This window comes from Gymnogyps californianus, chromosome 4 (assembly GCF_018139145.2).
Source record: "Gymnogyps californianus isolate 813 chromosome 4, ASM1813914v2, whole genome shotgun sequence".
NCBI classification, from domain to species: domain Eukaryota; kingdom Metazoa; phylum Chordata; class Aves; order Accipitriformes; family Cathartidae; genus Gymnogyps; species Gymnogyps californianus.
In genome coordinates, this window is record NC_059474.1 from 43,158,732 (window position 1) to 43,178,417 (window position 19,686).

Here is a 19,686-nt window from a genome sequence, read left to right on the forward strand (position 1 = left end):
AAAACAAAAGGTGAATGGATAAAGTTCAGAAGAACTATTAAATTGACTGTTGGAATTTTAAGTATTTTGTTTTTCTTTACCTGCAGTCAGTTTCCTGAATACTTTAGAAAGTTGTATTGTTAGCAAATGTTATCAGTAAGTATCTGTAAACTAATAAGCCTATAATGCAAAAAAAAAAAAACCCCACAACCCAACACCAAAACAAACAAACCCAAAAACCATGAACTTGCAGGAACATAAAAAGTTCAGTCTAATAACATAAACCTAATATTTAGTGAAAATCAGTATTCTTTTAGGTTGCCTTCCTTTTAAGCAGACACACTGAGAGATTATGAAAAACACGTTACCAGCAATGTTTATTGGCAAAGAGAAGAAAGCATGTAACTGTCTCTTCTAAATGTAGATCAGTAGAATCTGTAGTGATTCTGCTTTCCTTCCTTCTATTTGAAGTATTTTCCTCTGTGTCTAAACTCATTCTCACTATCCAACAAGCCATGTGATTATGTTATATTGTAGGCAGAAACATTCCTCCAACTTTCTAACTAGTTTTGTTTTACAATTGTGGTGTAGTTAGAACTTTTTTTTCTCCTTTTGACAACTTTCTTTACATCTCAAATGTTTTAGACTTTACCTTACTACTCTTCAGCCACATGCACTCCTTAATGAAGTTTATGATGGTTTTAATCATAGGCTGTACACTAATGTCACCCACTTTTTAATTACTTTTGTTGATTATTGTTGAATGGAGGTACCTAGAACTTGGTTTTAAAATTACTTCAGCCATAGCCACTGGAATCAGGCTGAGGTGCCCTTAGGCAGGGCTTTTAGAAAACTTATTTATAGTTTAAGTTTAAATATGCTAACATATTTGGACTCTGTTAATTTCTTTGAGTTTCTCTCTTTCTTTCCCATTTTCTAGACAGCAGTTCTTTGCTGAAATAACTTTAAGTTATTGGAGACTTGGAAGAAGGACCGAGGATTTTTCATTCACAGTTCACCAATTCCACTGTATCCCAAGCTATAATAAAAATCTCACATTGCTCATGCCTTTTTCTTTCTGTGGTTAAATAGCTTATTTTTGTCTCCGGGGCTTACAATGTGGCACCTCTCATAAGCACTAAATTCACTCAGTCAAAGGGTTGGTAAGAAGATCACTGCCACGCCCCTTAAAAAAAAAGACAAGAAACACAAAAGCTACTTAAATAGTTCTCTTCAGGGTAAGTAATAGTCTTCAGGGATTCCTGTCTGGACAAGCAAAAAGAATGTTTACAATTCTCCCCTCTAGCAGAGCAGCAAAACACAATACATTCCCCTTGTGGCAAATTTCTGTTAAATCATGAAGGTCTTCCCTTACTGAGGGAGGATAAATGAAAGACACTTATCTAAACAGCAGCCTCCAGGGCAGACTTTTCTCCCTGCTTGGTTTGAAATGACTCTTTATGCCTTCCTAGAAACGTCCATGTTAATGAAATGTTTTACTTCTTAGATTCCCATTGTGGGAATCTAACTCCTCACTCCTTTTTCTAGACAACCTTTTGGGCCAGTGCCATTGGCTTTTAAGGTAAGCCTTAACTTAACTAACTAAGCGAAAGGACTTACCCAGTTTATGGTGTAAATGACTTACTGTTTTTCTCTTTAGAATTTTAATAATTATCTTTCTCTTGTATAATTTTCATAATTATCTTTTGTAATTTGCACAATCTCAAATATCTCTTCATAATTTACCGAGTCCTCTCTGATCACAACGGCATCTATCAGAAGGAAGTGTTCAGCTCTTCACGGGCGACTTTTGTTCTAAAATGAGGCACTGCTTTTGGTTTACAGAAAGAAAAAAAAGGTTTGCTGAAACTGCTTTCTGGAGCATCCACTAAACGCAAGCCCCGATTGTCACCTCCAGCATCACCAACGCTGGAGGCTGAGCAAGCAGCCGCAGAGTTAGCCCTGCAAGGTGCAGTTGGGCCAGAGGTTCCATCAGCAGGCGGTCACGGCAAAGCTGGATCCTGTCCCACCGACAGTGAGGTCTCTGGGCTGGCACAGGAGACGCTGCATCGGAAAACAAGTTCCCTGGATTCCTCTATTCCAATAGCGCCGCCGCCTCGGCAGCCTTGCTCATCACTGGGTCCGGTCCTGAATGAATCCAGGCCTCTTGTCTGTGAAAGGTAAATTATCCTACGCAGCTAGACTCAGGCAAACCAAGAAAAAATCCGCTCTCTGACACTTGCAGTATATTTTAGAACTGCTTCAAAATGCTGAGATTTTATAGCAAGATGAAACTTACTTTTTTAACAATGCTTTATATGCTTATCAACCAACAATCATGTTTATGTTTGTTTACTTTTTGTGTTACTTTGAGGTTTTGGAATGAATAGACACTCAAATGCAGTGACCACAGGTTTGGTATGAGAACTGAGGTAGATAAAATAGGCCTCCTATTTTGCAAAACATGAACACATTATATTCTTGCATTTATGAATATCAGGTTAGTCCTTTAAGATTATTAGCAGTGCATAACTGCCAACCTAAATATATGGTGAATGAGATCCTTATCTATGAGTAGGCTTAGTATGCGATTTCTTCAGCTTGATGCAAAGATACTTTTACTGTCCGAATGCCCCGTTACTGTGCACTCCACATAGCAAGCTCTAGGGCAGCCTCTGTGTCCTGGCAAGTGAGCCTCAAAAACCCATAGTTATCTGGACTCTGAAACTGCCAGGCAGTTGCTTTAAAATTCTGTCACTTTTCTTTTGTGTCCACCTATTATTTTCAAATTTCCAAGTCCTCAGTAGATTGCACAGACTGTGAAGGAAGTGGCAGTTTTCTAACTACTGTCTCTTTTATTATTCCTGGTAGTAGACAAGCAATATGAAGAGTGTCATAGGATTTCTTTTGCAGTAGCTACAGGATTGTGTGGCGTACAAAAAAAAAAAAAAGTAGAGTTGCAATGTTAACAGCTCTAGGACTGAACTGATTCATGCTGACTATTGTAGACTTTGTTCTGATGCTATTAACTCATGGTGTGAAGGCATACCATTGTATTTCCAGAGACCCATTGATCTTAAGCTATATCCATGTATTAAGAGCCAGACAGTATATAAGTTTCTACTTTGTCTTTTATTTTACTTCTGTCATACCTTTAGTATTTTTTAAAAGGTTATTACTGTTTCTATGCAATTTCCTTGCAGGAAATTTCTATTTCATACTGAATTTCTGAAGTAGATTTACACTTACAGATGGAAAATAAAACCTGAAAGACTTTTCTTTAAGAATAACATAATTTATTTTCACATTACCGTAAGTCAGTTTGGCACAGTAATATGTTTTTATGCTTTGAATGTGAAAATAATATCAAATTCCTTCTGGCATGACCAGTGGATATTTGTGTAAAGCTATTTGCATCCTCACAAAAAATAGTTTTTTCACTTCCATGATGGAAATTTTTTTTCCTCACAACTACTTACTGAAAATGATGCTGTATATTTTTATTGATCTAGTAATAACATATACTCAAAGATTCTTTTTAATATATCTCTGTATCCTTACTGTTATTTAAGTGATAATTGCTACCAGAGAAGTGCTACCACAAGATCATTCTCTCTGGTAGTCATGCAGAATTGTTACACTTTGGTCAGTGTATTTAAATAGAATTTCACCTGGGTTCCCTTTGTCCTTTTCAGGGCAGGGTTAATGTTTTTCCTGCTGATGTGCTCTTGTCACGTTTCCATTTCCTTAGGCCGAATTGCTTAAAATGTGTTGCTTACTACTTACGTTGTACTCAATATCTCCAAAGTAGTTTATAAGCATTGATTAATCTTCATAAGTCTGGAAGAAGGGGTGGGTAAGAAACATACTGATGATGCAGTAGTATCTTCAGTGAAAATTTGGAGTTGAGGAGGAAAATACTCATGAGGATAAGCTCAACAAAAAGCTGAAGAACAGAGAAATCTCCTGCTAAGATTATTCTGCTCTTACATATCACAGTTCCAATCACAGGCTACAGTCTGATTGGAAAAAGAAACAGTACTCTTTCTATTCTGACTCTGGCTTTGCAGTGTAATTATTAGTGTTCAAGTTTTATTTTCAAAGGTGACTAGGGGATTTAGGAGTCAGGTTCTGCGGATTATTCTGCATGAATTAGGAGCAAAAGCAGCTGGCTGAACTCTGGAAAGCACTTGAAAATGTTCCTGTTTTGGATACGGAGTTTTCCCTGAACTCCTTGCTTCCTTTAAGATGCAATATCAAATTTTTACTCTAATCCCACTGTTTCTCCATTCACTAGAACTGCAAGTTGTCCTAGAGTATGTCTTTCCTGTATGTTCTACAGAAACTTGGAAGTAAAAATTGTGAACTTGTTTCCAATCGTACAGAATAAATGGATGGGCATTTCGTTTGTTTGATAGCAAACAAGCTCTTTGTGACATGGATTTGCAGATGGATACTTAATACTAGTGGCCATTTCACTAAAGGAAGGGAAGATGATGACATTCCTTTCCATCTTACTATTGCAGGTCGTCTCTGTAGTTCCCATTCCTAGATTCACTCTTCTCCTGTGAACTAGGTTGGTTGCTCACTATGGTCCATGGTCTTTCATGTGTTCTTTGTACAAAAGGAGCAGAGAAGTTAAACAGACATTTCAGCCAAGCCTTGCTTCCAGTTTGGAGCAGTTTGGAGAATTCCTGTCACCCGAGACTCTGCAGTAGTGTTCAGTCATTTCTTCTGGTTGTCCAGCCAAGACACAAGTTGTCTTGGGGTGTTGTGATTTCTTGTATTGATGCAGCGCTGGCAAGGCCAAGGATCACTGTCTTTTCATTAAAAAGATAGACCCAACTCCCTGCAATTCCCAGCGGGAGCCATGTTATGCTATGAATACACAGTAATTTGGTTATCTGAGGGGTTTAGTTTTTTCCATGACAAGAAGTAAAAGAATATTTCAAGTTTTTTTCATGAGCTTTCTCTTCTAGAGGGAAACATTGATTAAATAGCCTTAAGTTTTACAGTAAATATACAGCACTGTAATAATAAACTTCCCAGGACCCCACAATGCTGTTAAAGACCTGAAGTTGAACCTAAATACACATCACTGCATATCCTAAACTATAATATAAATCATTCATCCAGTTACAGTGAAGGACAGCAGTAATTTTGTTCTGTGATTAAAGTGACCCTAAGTCATTTTATCCACCACAAAATGACTGGTGTAACATCTGCTTCTAGTGAGCAGGCCAGTGGCTTTAGAAGGCAGCAGATTTTACACATCTGGCAGCATTTAATGCTGTTAATTAAATACTGAGAATCAGTCTGCCCTAGATGGGCATTGATTATCTGTAGAAGTCAAGGCACCTACTCAGCAGACAGGAGAGCTGCACAACCGCAGGGCATAGGTGAGCTGAAAAGTAAAAATTCAAAGTGCAAGAAAAAGAAACTAATGCAAGATGTTGAGTAATAAGTATGAATTTAACTTGTGTAATAATAGTAATTCCAACTTTCTGTGTTTTCCTCAGCTAAAATTTTCTGCATGTGAGAAAATATTTTTATCCACTTAGTGATCAGGAAAACCACAGATAATTATTCAAAAATCAACTAGAAATAGCTAGGAAGAAAAGCAGTATTTTGTGAAACAGAAGCAATGAAGAAAGGGAGAAACACATGAAAGATACAATCTCTTTCTCATTACTGAAAAGTGTGAGGAATGCCAATATTAAAAATGAAAAGTAGAATGGAGAAATGTGAAGACAGACCACTGCCACCACCCTCCTCAAAAAAAAAAAAAAAAATTCACAAAGTGGAAAAGCACTGTGGGATACAGCCAGACACATTAGGAATATCAGGAAAGAACTGATGGCAAATATAGTGGCTGCTTCTGGGAAGCTAAAGTACTTTTATTTTTATAATATTAATATTTTATCACTAGCTGATTAAAAAGAATTAGGACAATATTTTGAAAATTAATGAAAAATACCGTAAGACAGTCAAAGAAAATAGAAAGAAGAAAACTCATACTGTGCAGCTTAGGTGCATGTAAAATATTATAGATTAGGTGACCACAAAAGATCTGCAAATTTGACCTTCAGACATTGAAAACATTTGCAAATACTGAATAGGGAGATAAACAAGGAAGTGTTTTGGAAGATTCAAACATGTGGGAATGAACATGTTTTTCCAAAACATAGGTCACGCTTAGTAAATGGGGTTATTTTTCTCCAGGGATCTGGCAAGGAACTTTTGAGCTGAAGCATAAGCTTTTTACTCTGCATGAAATTGGTAGTTTTGGCAGTATGTTGTAGATGATGAAATAGGTAATGGAAAAATAGTTTTTGTTCCGTAGCTGATCAAAGGTGATCTGAATAGACAGCTGTGTGAATGTGTGATGAGTCTGGATCTGATCACCTCTATTTGGGCAAACAGAATTTGTAAAATGTGGCATAAAATCTGATGGTTTGTTGTGACAAAAGAAGGAGATGTGATTTAAAGGTGTAAAGCCTGATGGGTTTCTTCTCATTAAACACTGAAAAATATAGTAAAATAGCATTTTAACAGCAGGGGTGTTGTGCTTTGTTTTAGACATTAGATTACAAGATGGATATCAAAGTAGTTGGGAAGCTAAAAGTTAACGAGAAGTACTAAATTACTGCAGGGTTGAGGGAGTTCAAAACTGTATGGAACGCTCAGGAGAACAGTATTTCTGTGCAAGTTGGTGATCCTCTAGGGAAGGCAAAGAGAAGATGGGTTTTTCCAAAGCTGTTGGTTTTAACACTCAGCAGGCAGCAGCAGAAGCTAGGGAAAGAACAGACAGTCTGTCAATTCAGGAGAGCGCAGAGGTTACTGACAGCATTAGAAACTGAAACCAAGCGTATTTCAAGTCAAATGTTTACAGGGCAGCATTTGACAAAATGCAAAGTAAGGCAGGTATTCTTTCTTGAAACCCATTTTTTTAACAGGCTTTCTTTTGGATAAAACTAGTGCTATGTGTGTGTTATGTAGTGTGCTGGTTAATTTTCAGCCTGAAAGCAACCTGTTTATTACAATAGTAGAAGTTCTTCATAGCTTTATTGCAGTTCTTTATCCTTTACTATCTTGTCCTGCCTGAGTAGAGGTTATTGTTTTATCTCAAGTAGTTTACAGTCTTAATTAAACTTACAGTCTATTAAAAATGTTTGCTTCTTATGTCCTAAGTCAGCATTAAAACCCAGGTTGCCCACAGCAGAAGTTAGTGCAGGCATCTGCCATGCTGCCTAGGTTGGATAAGGAGCATTCTGAAGCTGTACACTAATAAATCTTGTAATTGGCTTGGTAACTTCTGTTTAGCATAAATCTAATATTTCCAGTGCTCTGAAATCTGGGGATTGTCATAACTGAAACAAGGTCATAGTTTATAAGTCACTAATAAATAAAATTTGACAACTGATTATGTCCTAATATGATTTGCTATACATAGATTTCCCAAGAGACTTTAATTATTTACACAGTGCTGCTACTCTTTTCTGAATACTTTTAACTATACAGACAGACTTCATTTTTGTTTTAAGTGTTCTTAAGCAAAATGTACTACTATAATATAGTATCTTTCTCCATTTCAGTATTACAGATTTAACTTGTATTATTACATGTATATTAAGCTATAGTTGGTATTCCATCCTTTACTGGAAGTATCCTGTTATTTTGTTTTCATCAGATTGTTAATTTATCTTAATCTATTAAGATGATAAATTATCTTAAGATTATTAAGATAATAATTACCTTAATCTATTAAGTAACATGTAATCTTCATGAGTGCAAAGTGTTCTGATTTTAACTGGAAATTAGATTTTGTCCAACAGATCTCCTAGCACTGCATTTAAGGCTCTTGACCTTAGAAGCTTTTGAATTCTACAGTCAGCCATGGATTCTACTTGATTTCAACATGCAGACATTATTGGTTGTGTAACTAGAAACTGAGTTGTTATATCTACCAGAAAACTTGATCAAGAAGTTGACACAATTGTCTACAAAGCTGTAACACTGAAATTTTAGGTTGATGTGAACTCAAAGCATGCTACAAGAGATTGAGTGGTGTTGTGCATGTTTAAAAATAGAGATAAAAGTGTGTAGCCTCTTTTTAATGCGCTCATATTTGAAAAGTGCTTTTACTGTGGAAAAACTGAAAAAATATACTTTTTTTTGTATCGGGTGCTTAAGAAAATGGTTGAGTTGAACACTTTTAAAAATGTTTATTTTTAATATAGTAGTACACAAATTGTGCAACTGTGTCCAAATAAGATGGCATGCATTCTATCCTGAAAAGTTGCTAAGATAAATGAAAATAATTTAAAACAACTATGCAAATTAATAGGTTTTGTTGGTTGCTTCTTTTTGTTCTGTGCCTTTCCTTAAGAGCCTTCACTGGGATAATATATTAAACATACAGTTGTAAAATTATGCCCAGTTACTGCTGTGAATGCTTTGATTATTGCTGAGTCTCGCTGACTGGAAGAGTCTGCAAATTTATATCCAAAAATATGTTTACAACTTTCTCCTGTTATTTAACCATTGTATGTATTTTTACAGGAATCTTGGTGAAAAACCCTTGATAAGGAGATGCATACATTTGACTTAAATTCATTACGTTGCTATTGTTATTTTCTGTTCCAGATGTACTTAACTTTTAAGTTGTTATGCACTCAGCAAACAGTTTTAGGCAGTTTCCTGTTTTCGTAAGTCTTAACATGCACAGGAATATTTTTAAAAGCATTGGTTTAAAAAAAAAAAAAAGAACCTAAACGAAGGTGTTTTTTTCTAATTACACAGGTACAGGGTTGTGGTATCCTATCCTCCTCAGAGTGAAGCAGAACTTGAACTTAAGGAAGGTGACATTGTTTTTGTACACAAAAAACGTGAAGATGGCTGGTTCAAAGGCACTCTGCAACGAAATGGAAAAACTGGCCTTTTCCCCGGCAGCTTTGTAGAGAACATTTGAGAAGATTCATTCCAAGAGCTTCAAATCATACTGTACTGTAAAATAGCACAAATATTTTACCAGAAAAAGCACAGTCATGAAATATTTTCAAATGACTGTAATGTAAACAAAAATCTACATATTTTTACAGTGTCTATAGCACAATTACACCAGCGAACAAAGAAGATGAAGGCATCTGCTGGTTTTATCACTTTGGATTCTTAAGTGTGATGTGTGCCTTGTACTGTCTGATTTATTATATAGAGGAACTTTTTTTTCCCCCAATTATGTTACATAAATGAACAATTGTTTACAAGGCTGTAACTAATTTATTCTTGTTTTTTTAAACTTGAATTTTGTGTAATAGCTAAAATTCTTGTGACTATGATTTTAACAAATTATTAATTTATGAAAGAATAACTAAGGGGAAGCTGGATTCTCTCCTTATGAGCAAGCAATTATATCTGATAAAGAGCCTCCCGTTTATCCTCTGGACATTTTTCCCCTGCTGTGTCTGACAGTGGAGTAAGTCTGTTTTATGAGTTAATGTTGAGTGGTGGTGATGTGGCGTCAAATAGAATTTGCCAAGTGGGGAAAAAATGTGTATTTTGTTCTTTGGACAGAGAAAAAAAAAAGTCAGTGGTGTTCTTGAGTCTAGTTCTACTTCTTCATAAATCACCCAAGTAGAGTAATGTTTCCAGGAGGCAAAGATGTATGTGAACAACTGAATAAAATTCAACCATCTCAAGGTTAGGATCATCTCAAGGTTAGGAAGGAAGAAATTTAGATTGCTAATAAGAAATTCCCTATACCTTCTGTTTATGTAATAACTTGGCTATTTGAACAAAGCTTAGCTTTGTATATTTGGCCAGTTCTTTGGGCATTTAGCGCTCAGGATCCAACAAAATTGGAAGGAATGTTAAAGCCCAACACTTAGAATGATTATATCTTGAAAACATCTGTTTGATAAGACTGAATATAAAAATAAAATTATAAGTTGTACTTAATGTCTAAAAATGCCTAAGAAGTGTAATTTGCTGTTTTCTTCTCAAATTGATCTGCATGGCCAAGAGATGTTTTAAAATGTCTGAGCAATAGTGGTGGTAAGTGATGCACTTGTGTTAAAGTAAAAGGCTGTATGAAACACTGTGAAAACTTTACTAACTTCTTAACCATTGCTACTTTGGTATGTTCTGACCTTTTCTTTGTCTTGCATGTGTTACTCAATTCTTACAGTAATATAACTGTGCATGGTTGGCATTTTCCATTCCAGTTTCCTGTTGCTGGGTTATTTTGCTCTGAAAGTTTCCCAAAAGCCACTTGACCAAAACTAGTGAGCAACTCACCTTCAACCAGAGAAGGTGTCCAGTGTTTGAATCATTAATAAAATATTTTCATGTCCTTGCAGCTGATGGATATAAAGAATACAGCCTGCAAGAAAAGTGTTGTTAGTCTTTCAGGGTTTTGTTAGAGATTTGACACTGGTGAACACACACGCTACTCAGCTGAACTTGGGGTTTTTTTTTATTTTATTGTTTGATTATAGCAGTTTAATGGTGATTTTTTGCAAGACACTGAGCACCGTCATCTCCAGTTAAATCTGATGTAATTTGGCTGTTACTCAGCACTTTACAAAGGGAAGCCAGTAGTGTGATTCAGTGTCGCACAGTACACAGAAACAGTGATGAAAAAGTACACAGTGATGTGTTAAATCCTTATAATTTTTTTTTAAGTTATACGTTGAAAAATATCAAATGTTAATGACAAGGATTTCTTGCAATATCAGGTAGTGTCGTGATGGTCTTAAAAATAAGAAAAAATATATCTATAAATATATATAGTTGGACATGACAGCATTCCCAAATTAACCATCTCTCTGAAACACTGTATAATTCAGTTTTTGCATTTTTAATATTTTTAAATAGTTTACTTGAATATTCATGTAATATATAAAGGTTTTGTGAAATGAATTTTAGTTAGAAAGAAGCTGATACCAGCTTTTGTCAGCATAAATTGGCACTAGTGTGTCATAATATTCTTATTTTGGAAAATTTAGTGCATTTTATATTAAAGACTACTAAAGGTTAATTTTTTTCTATCTCTACTCTCCATATTTTAAACTAAGTGACTAAGGTACCTCTATTAATAGAATTTCATGGTGTAAGGTCAGTTAAAAATCAGCTGTTAATCCAATAGTTCTTTTAGATGGAATACATTTTTAATTGATTTTTTTTTTTTTAACATTAAGTAAATGTTTGTAAAAAGGGCTTATTACATAGCAGTGCAACAATGACAAAAATGCAGTTTATCATGCCTTTTTTGTGATCTATTAGGGGTTATTTTTTGGTTTTGGCTTGGGATTAATTCAGTGTAGAAACAGACAAACCCTGTGCATTTGCTTTGTGTAATTCCATAAAAAATTTTGTAAGGTATTTTATATCTATGTTTGAAGTCCAGTGAATGTTAAGTGTTTGATTTACTATGTTAAACTTCGAATCCTAATAAATATTTTCTTAGCAAACAGCTATATCAAAATGTGTATGCAAACATTAAACATAAATTACTTGTAAAGAATTTGACAATAAAATTACCAGAACTTAATTTCAGAATTCATAGGAGGATATTTCTGCTCATAGAGAAAAAGTCTTCAGATTCCATAATGTTAGAAGTTTGGAATGATGAATATAATGCAAAAATTGTAGAGAGAACTGAGGATCTGGCTGATCTTTTCCGTCTCCTTATTTCTGCAAGTAACTTCAGCAGACGTAGGTAACTTCCATCTCAGTCTGATCATGACTGACTAGTTTGGTCTTGTCAACAGCGTATCAGGTGCATAATAGTTATAAAGTGCTTTCCCTAGAGGAAGAAGTGTCTAGCGTGGTGGATCTGCTGGGTGTATATTGAGAGATAGTCCCCAGCCCTGAGGGTGAAGCATCTACCCGAACTTTCACTGGGGCAAAAGCATTTGGTGGTAGGAGAGTCGTGTGCCCTGAAGAAGTTTGCTGTGCACAGCAGTCAGACAGTAACTGCCTAACTGGGAGATGTTCTTGATTTGAATGCAGTTATGTGTCTACTATATACGTGTGGCTGCTGGGAAAATGGTAGAAAGTTAATCCTAAAAGTGTTTGCAAAAATGTTTAGACTCTGTAAACGTTTCAGCTACTGCGATAGACTCCGTGTTAGTTAAGACTGACCAGGACCTAGATTCTGCTAGCAGTGAGTGATGCAGCATTAAGTCCTCTCTCTAAAGAAGGAGCATCTAGTCTAACTTTCCTTAATTAAGGGGGGGAGGCAACGTGATTTGTAGAAATGCAGAATAGAGAATACAGAAAAGCAGTTTTATTTGTTTTTCAGAATTGTGATCTGTTATCAGTGCATCCAGAGGAGAAAAGTGCACACAAACGTCATGGCTGTGCAGCAGAAGTAAGACTATTTTTTGGGTTGGGGTTTTTTTGGTATTGTAATTATTGAGTAATTTGAATATGTGTTTAACATTTGGCTTGCCAAAGGTGCCTGAAATCCTGTTCACCTTCACTTCATTACCTCTGCCTTATAGCAATAATGACAATTATGATAGTTTTGCATAGGCTTAAAAACATGGCTTCTGAGCATTCTGGCGTTTTTCACAGGGCTGGCAAAATGTTTTAACTGGCTTATTCTTTCCAGTAGCTTTAAGCAAATGTGTTTAAAGGTGTATATTGACTTTAATGAAACACAAGAATCCACTTGTCTAGTTAAAAAGATTTGTGCCTGGCATTACTAAAACTCCTACGGTGTAGTCTTTCATATATGTGCACAATAAATAGCAGTGCCACTGGTTTCTGTAGGACATGCCAATGCACCCGTCGTCTTTGGATTCTTATCATGAGTCTGCAATGTGTATACTTCTCAAATCCTTCTCAGGTGCTCTTTCCCTGCACTTTGGTAAGTGGTTAATGGTAAATCTTAAGCAGATTGGAAGTTTGACTTGAGCAAAACCAGTGTCATAATTCCTTTGAATGACTTAATCATTCATAAGCTGGCATACTTGAAATATTTGTGTATAGAAACAAAAGAGCTGAGAATGGTGATGGTGGATGGTGAGGACATGGACATTAAATGTGGGGAAAAAATGGGAAAGAGGATTTGGAAGACCTGTATATGGGACCTGAATCGTAGCTAACTTATTTGTGATCTTACCTCAGTTACCAGAGTCCAGCTCTGTGAAAGGACCTAAGAGGAACTTGGATGCCTAAGGCTGAAAATGCAACCCTTGGTCCTTACCTAGTCTCTTAAGCTTCTATTTGTTTGCTGCTTGTGTCTAGAACAACTGCTGTTGCGGTAGGCCCAAGCTGCATCGTTGCTCTCATGTCAAAACACATCTGAAATCCAAAACTAGGCATCTGTATTCCTGAATTACCTGTAAGGCTTGATATGATGGGTGTGCTTTGAGAATATATATATATCACGCTGAGTACTGAGTTAAATAAAAAACACAACAGGAGTTGCAGGTTTGCATTAATAAACAGGGGTAGTGTCTACTTTCTACGTAGTCTGTGCAGTGACACTAATATTAGAGGGCTCTCTTGGGAAATGGTATGGATGCAATGCATTCTCCTTCCACAGAGTCATCCAACTTGCCCTTACTTTCTGGGAGACAAACTTGTTGAGAGCCTTGAAGTTAGCAGCTGCTCTTGAAAACCTGAGGTCTCACCTTTTTGAGCCTCAGTTTCATTATTTGCCAAACTGACAATTCCTGTTCTTGCGAGGTACGCGATGTAAAACTTGTTGTGAAAGTAAAGGCTGACTGGTTTTCATGAATTTGCAAATAGATTCTGATGGATTAGACCTGCCTCCAAATACAATCAACAGCTGGAACATCTAAACCCTTCCCCTAGAGAAGTCTCCTAGAGACTGATTTCTGTGGGTGAGAGATTTAGCTGATCCATTTTTACAGCTGAAGAGCACTTTGATCAGAATCAGCCTGATACAAGGAACAAAACAAAAATGAATTCGCTATATCCAATCTGCAATGTGCAAAAGCCATTCAAAATGTAACATAATGAGCACTTCATGCATGCCTATCAAATCATAGCGGTTACACTGAATATAATATTAGTAGATGTCAGAAATTACTATTTATCCATTCCTTCTACTGTACTCTTTCCTGGCAGCTATATTATTTTGCTGAAAAGAGAAGTGGCAAAATCAGTTCTTAACTTCTCTGCCATTCCTACTCAGTGGAGTAAAGACAATTTAAACACAGTAACATTAGCCTCAGATTTCAATTATTCAAAGTTACAACTAGCTTGTAAAAATTCCTCTTAGCACATGTAAATGAATAGCACTCGGCTGCACTCTGCAGCCAACTTTAGTACCCATATTATGGTTCAGTTTACGTGGCATGCAGAACCCAAAGGCCTTCTGATGTTTGCATCTAGTAGTCATTTAAATCAAAACCAATTTACAAGATGTGCCCAAACACTAGCTACATTCTGATTTCAGAGTGGTGGGAACAGCCTGTACAGGAGTGTAGAGAGTGGAAATTTGGCTAGCACAGCAAGAAAAAATACACTTTAATTACAAAGGCAGAAAGAAAAATGTCAGGATTTTTAAATATCTGTACAGGTGTTTTCTTGTCCCTGCTATCTTAGATGGAACCCCATTGCACAAAGCAAATGGACTTTGATTTCCCCCACCCCCCTTCCCAGACAGGAAAGCAATATAAGCCCTTAAAATATCCAGATTCTTTGGCATTAGAACACATGGTTGGACTCTCAATTACTGCAAATCAGTGCTACTTCATTGATTTCATTAAACTTTGCTGGCATACACTGAATATGCCCCCTACTGTTAAATAGTGAAAGAAAATATCTCATCTGCCCTAGAGGAATGAATATGTCTGAAAGAGACTGAGCTGGATGATTTTCATACTTGGAAAATACAGAGCTATTCGGGCTGCGTTACCCTTTTCTCAAAAAATGTTTGTCCCACTGGTACAGCTAAGGCACTAGATCAAAGACTATGCCGTTCAGCAGCGCTGTAAAGCATGGAAGACTTGTTCACTTTTCAATCAAACCTATAAATTTTCAGATCCACAATTGCAGAGTAGGCTTTGGTTTGCTAACAGCTGCTAGCTCCAAAATCTTTTGTGGTTAGTTGCTGCCGTATTTTCTCATGGTATATCTGTGTGGATACTTGGGAGAGAAGATGAGTCAGCAACAGAATGACTTTAAAGTGGTCATTGACTTTGTTCTCCACAACAAGGGACGTGCCCTAGGTCAAATTTCTTATTTCAGCTGGTTGAACTTCTCAAGAAGCTGAAGAATGCTAGCTCTAAAAAGTTTACAGTTCAAAGAATTTTTCTCCACTCCTCTGGTAGGCAATCTCAGTGTGTCTTCTGAATATACACAGATCAGGAAAATCTGCTTATTTTTTGCTCATTATCAAAGGTTTACTGTATGCCTCTGTCCAACTCCTAAATTTATAGTACACACGTAACTGTTTTCCCCTGCATATCACTGAAATTCTTTGCATTCGATAATTTAAGATCTCTGATACACAATACAGCTTGTTTACAAGGATGAAATTTAATAGCTTTTTAAAATAAAATAATACTGGGCTTTGTAAAGATCAACCTTTTCCTGGAGAATAAGAACACATGCAAAGAGAGAAATGTTTTAAAACTCCTAACAAAATGGGTACTCATCCTGCCTAGGCATTCAGTATTCTTGATTACTTGCACCTAATGCGTATTCCTTAATACTGAATTGGTGATTTCTGCCACAGACTGCTAGGCATAATTCTCAGAAAGCTGGAGTGTTTCTGTTGAGAATGTCTCCAGTAACCAGGAGAAAGAGAGCAAGAATGAGATGACCTTTGAATTCTGTCTGAAGAACCAGAGACTGGTTCAGGACCAACTTTTAGCGGTCCAGTTGTGCATGCCACAACCATGTCGCTGTTTGGAGGTCTGCTACAGCTGCGCTCAAGAAAATGGCAGAGAATATTTCTCATTTGTTCTTTTTCTTACCTAGAATACTCCTTGGTAAGGAAATCCACGTTAATCTGGTGTCAAATGCAGATAAAATTTGGCTATAACTGCAAAACATAACAGTGCTCTTGTAATTTGGTTTCTCTGATTTGGCAGTGTTAGTGAACACTCAGATGATCCAAGAAAAATTAAATACTAAAATATAAAATTCTGTGGGTAGCATTTCTCAGCCGTTCTCCACAGCACAGGATCGGCCAGGCTTGAACATCAGTTTCTGAGTCTGGGAAAGTTGCTGCAGTTCTCTTAGTAAAGATTGACATGTCAGCAGTGAATGTGCCAGTGGGGAACGGGTGGGAGGAGAAACAGCCCTGTAATTAAAGAGAGGAGTGAAACATTGTCTGGTCCAACCACAGCTATTTCTTTTTTTGACACTAAGCTATCCCTTAGTAATCATGCTAATGCTCCTCTCCCACAGTAGGTCGGTGAGGTTTGTTACTGGATGTGACCACGTGTTTGGATGTGTGGGAGATGAGGACCACGACAGAACTTAGCTAGTTACACGTCTGTGGGGCCTCTGCGCTGATAGCTACGTTGCCAGAGCCCTCAAGTGCAGGAGCAGCCTACGCTGATGGCAGGAACGGCTTTCGGAGCTGCACAACAGCCTCGGACAGCTAAACCAAGCTGTGAAAGCTGTCTGCTCCCAGAGCAGTCACATCTCTTCAGAGGTCACGCTGGTGGAAAAGGATCAATCAGTAGGATGCGTCTGTCTTTGCACTGTAATATATTTACGTTGGCAAACCTTTGTTGTGTGGCCTCCGCATAAGCCTGTTACTGATGAACGAGATGATGTGGGAATTTTTCCGTCTGCTCTCTTAGTACTTTTGCCGATCTGTGTAACAGGTTTGGTTTTGACTGTGAAGTATCCCACTCTCATAGCTGACAGTAATAGAGCGTACTACTCACGCTGCTGTGATTTAATTAGCCTACAGCCCTGTTTTTACTGAGTAATGGCTAAATCCACCCGTAAAAGAAGTATCTGCTGTCAAGTACAGGAGCTAGTTTGGAGAAAAATTGGCAAACCTGTACTTTTGAGCTTTTTGGACTTTATCATCAGGTAATGCTAGCAGAGGTTGGAACTCTTTCTAGTTGTTTGTGTGTGTGTGTGAAGATCTGTCTGCATGATTATTACAATCCTGTCAAAAGTAACATTTTTAAGGAAATAGTGTTTTTTTCAGGGGCAAATACAAGATTCTCGTCAACTTCTGGTTAATGTTTTTTATTAAAAGCTTATTTGTGTCTGGCATTGGAAAAGACAAATAGAAAGCCCATGTTCTTATAACTAAAAGCACTTTTGACAAATTTACAATAGCTTATAGCTGGCTTATGTTATCTTCCTGCTATATTTAGTAACACAATAGAATGCTTTTGGAAGAGATATTAGATGCTGAAGTAGTGATTCCAAATATAAAAGAGGTCCCTAAGGCATGAATGTAATGTCTTGCTTATAACTTTAAATTACTTTTTTATAGCTAGAACTAGCATGTCTAGTGGCTAATTATAATGTAGCCTGATGTTATGCTCAACCACCTCCCTCTCTGTCTTTCTCACATGCACCACTTAACCTCCTAGGCCTTCAAAGGATTAAGTGCATTGGACTCTTACTAAACAAAAAAGTGAACGAAAAAATGTTGTTAAGGACTTTACAGAACAGGAATGGATTTAAACATGATCTTAAAGTTAAATGTGTGATGAGGTGTTTTGCTGAATCATAGCTTTTTTTCCCTCTGGACCATCCTGGAAATAAAGTGGCGTGGTTCTAGGAAAAAAAAAAGCAATCTTACTTACAAATAGAAGTTATTTATACTTTTCTAATCCAGCAAAAATAAAGTAAATTGACATTTCAAACCTGAAATTGACTTCCTGGGTGCTGTAACACTTAGATATGAGGGGAAAGTACAGCACTTCGGAGAGTTCGGCTAACATTTTCTGTTTTCTAGTTTGAGATTTAATGGTCATGGTTCACAGAATTGGCCTAGAATACTCTTTCTCCCTTCCTCCCACGTTGTGCATTAGTCACCATGGCTGTGATTTGATATAGTCCTTTAGTGTGTGCACTACAGCTGTACTGACCTCAGTGGGAGTTTCAGGTGCTTGTGAGTTTTGCTGAATCAGGGACTTAAATTATACCTTGGACCATGCTTAAGCAAATAATCCCAGAGACTTCACCAACTTAAACAAGTCTGCTGACACAGACACTGAGAGCAGTGCATGTCTCCACTGAAAGCAAGTACAGAGCAAAGGCCTTCAGTTGCTGTAATCGGGCAGCTCAGCACATGGATCAAGACTTGTTCCAAGAAATCGTGGCAATGCTGACAAAAAATTTGGTCTGCTTATGCATGTCCAACGTTAGTTGTGTGGAGTCTCCTCTCACTACTGCTGGAAAACTGCTGAAGTCTCGGATAAGAAATTTATAGATGCAGAGTTAGAAATTAAGAGAGCAAATGCTTTCTCTTTGAGGAAAGGAAATAAAATGCTAGGTGTAAGCTAGGCGTTGGATCAGACATCTGTAGTGTAGGAGCATAGGTTTGGTTTTGGTGGCAGGAAGGCGACATCTGTGGTACCTGGTAGAACTACTTACCCAAGATGTGAAGGAAAAGTAAGTTGAATGTTATCTGTGCTGAGAATTTGAACAATGAATGTTCAAAAGTGGGAGGCGGGAAAGGGAGGTCTTTTTCTAAAACAGATGTGAGAAGCTCCTTACTTCAGGGAATAGGTCCAAAGGTTTGAAGGGTGTGACACTAGTGCATATGCTTTTCTTTCTTCCTTTCTTTGCTCTTTTTAAAAAGGAAAGCATTCACTTTGGGGAAAGGAAAGAGTGAGATAACTCTGATTCCTCACCTTACAGGCAAACTAGAACTGGAAGTGTATCAGTGAGGGGGGAGCACCAGTTCTGGGACTGGTACTAGTGCCAATGCTAGATATCAGCAGCAGGAAGGACTGCAATAATCTGACAAAATTACTGTGCCTAGGAATTGAATGGCTGCACGCTACTAACTAAAAGATTTATGGTGACAGGATGTGGTAAAGGTATGAAAATTAAGGCAAATGTGTAACCTGTGTTTGTTAATGTCTGCAGAAAAGACGTGCCTTTCAAATGGTGCTGTAAAAATAAATTAGGACCTGTAGCATTACAACGCTTTGTCCTCCAAAGGAAGATACATGGATGAATACTATGCCATTAGTATTTGTATGGCTGTAGTTGCCATTTGTGTGTTAATGTGGGTGTTCTTCTGAAAGAACTGAAACATGCTGTACCAGAATAAATGGATTTTATTATAGAAAACAGAGCTATAGATGGAGCTGTGATCCAGGCTGATGATATCTTTGTTTTACCTAGAAATTCTTCTATCAGCTTGTGTGTGCTTTGCATAATGCATATATACGTTACAGATAAACCCAGAAAATTCTTACTTATGAAACAATTATATTTTAGAGGCATGAGATGCAAACAGCAATGTTACTGTGAGAGAGCTTTAGTCAGATAGTAGAACTGGGCTTTGTTTTGCATTTTTCATTTACACACAAGTGTAACCCTCCCAAGTCTGGAAATACTTGGAATGCTGATACCATTAGGTAGCATGCTGTCCTGTATGTTTTTTACTTTTGACAGAAGAAATGAACTACTAATTTACTTGTGAGGCTGATAAAATATACAGAAATGGTTAGTATTAGTGACAGCTGTGATTCCTCAGCTGGTATAAAGATCTTCAAATGTGTGCTGCTTTTT

At 37.1% G+C, this 19,686-nt stretch overlaps 1 protein-coding gene across 2 annotated transcripts in view; it reads left to right on the top strand.

Annotated features, from left to right (window-relative positions):
* Positions 1-9,243, top strand: part of SH3RF1 (SH3 domain containing ring finger 1) — an 87,491-nt gene extending 78,248 nt beyond the window's left edge. For both annotated transcript variants that reach the window (XM_050896007.1, XM_050896009.1), the window contains exons 11-12: positions 1,825-2,159; positions 8,782-9,243. In XM_050896007.1, the coding sequence (XP_050751964.1) occupies positions 1,825-2,159; positions 8,782-8,950 (504 nt within the window). In that variant the 3' untranslated portion in view covers positions 8,951-9,243. The remainder of the gene's footprint in view (positions 1-1,824; positions 2,160-8,781) is intronic.
* Positions 9,244-19,686: the final 10,443 nt, after the last annotated feature.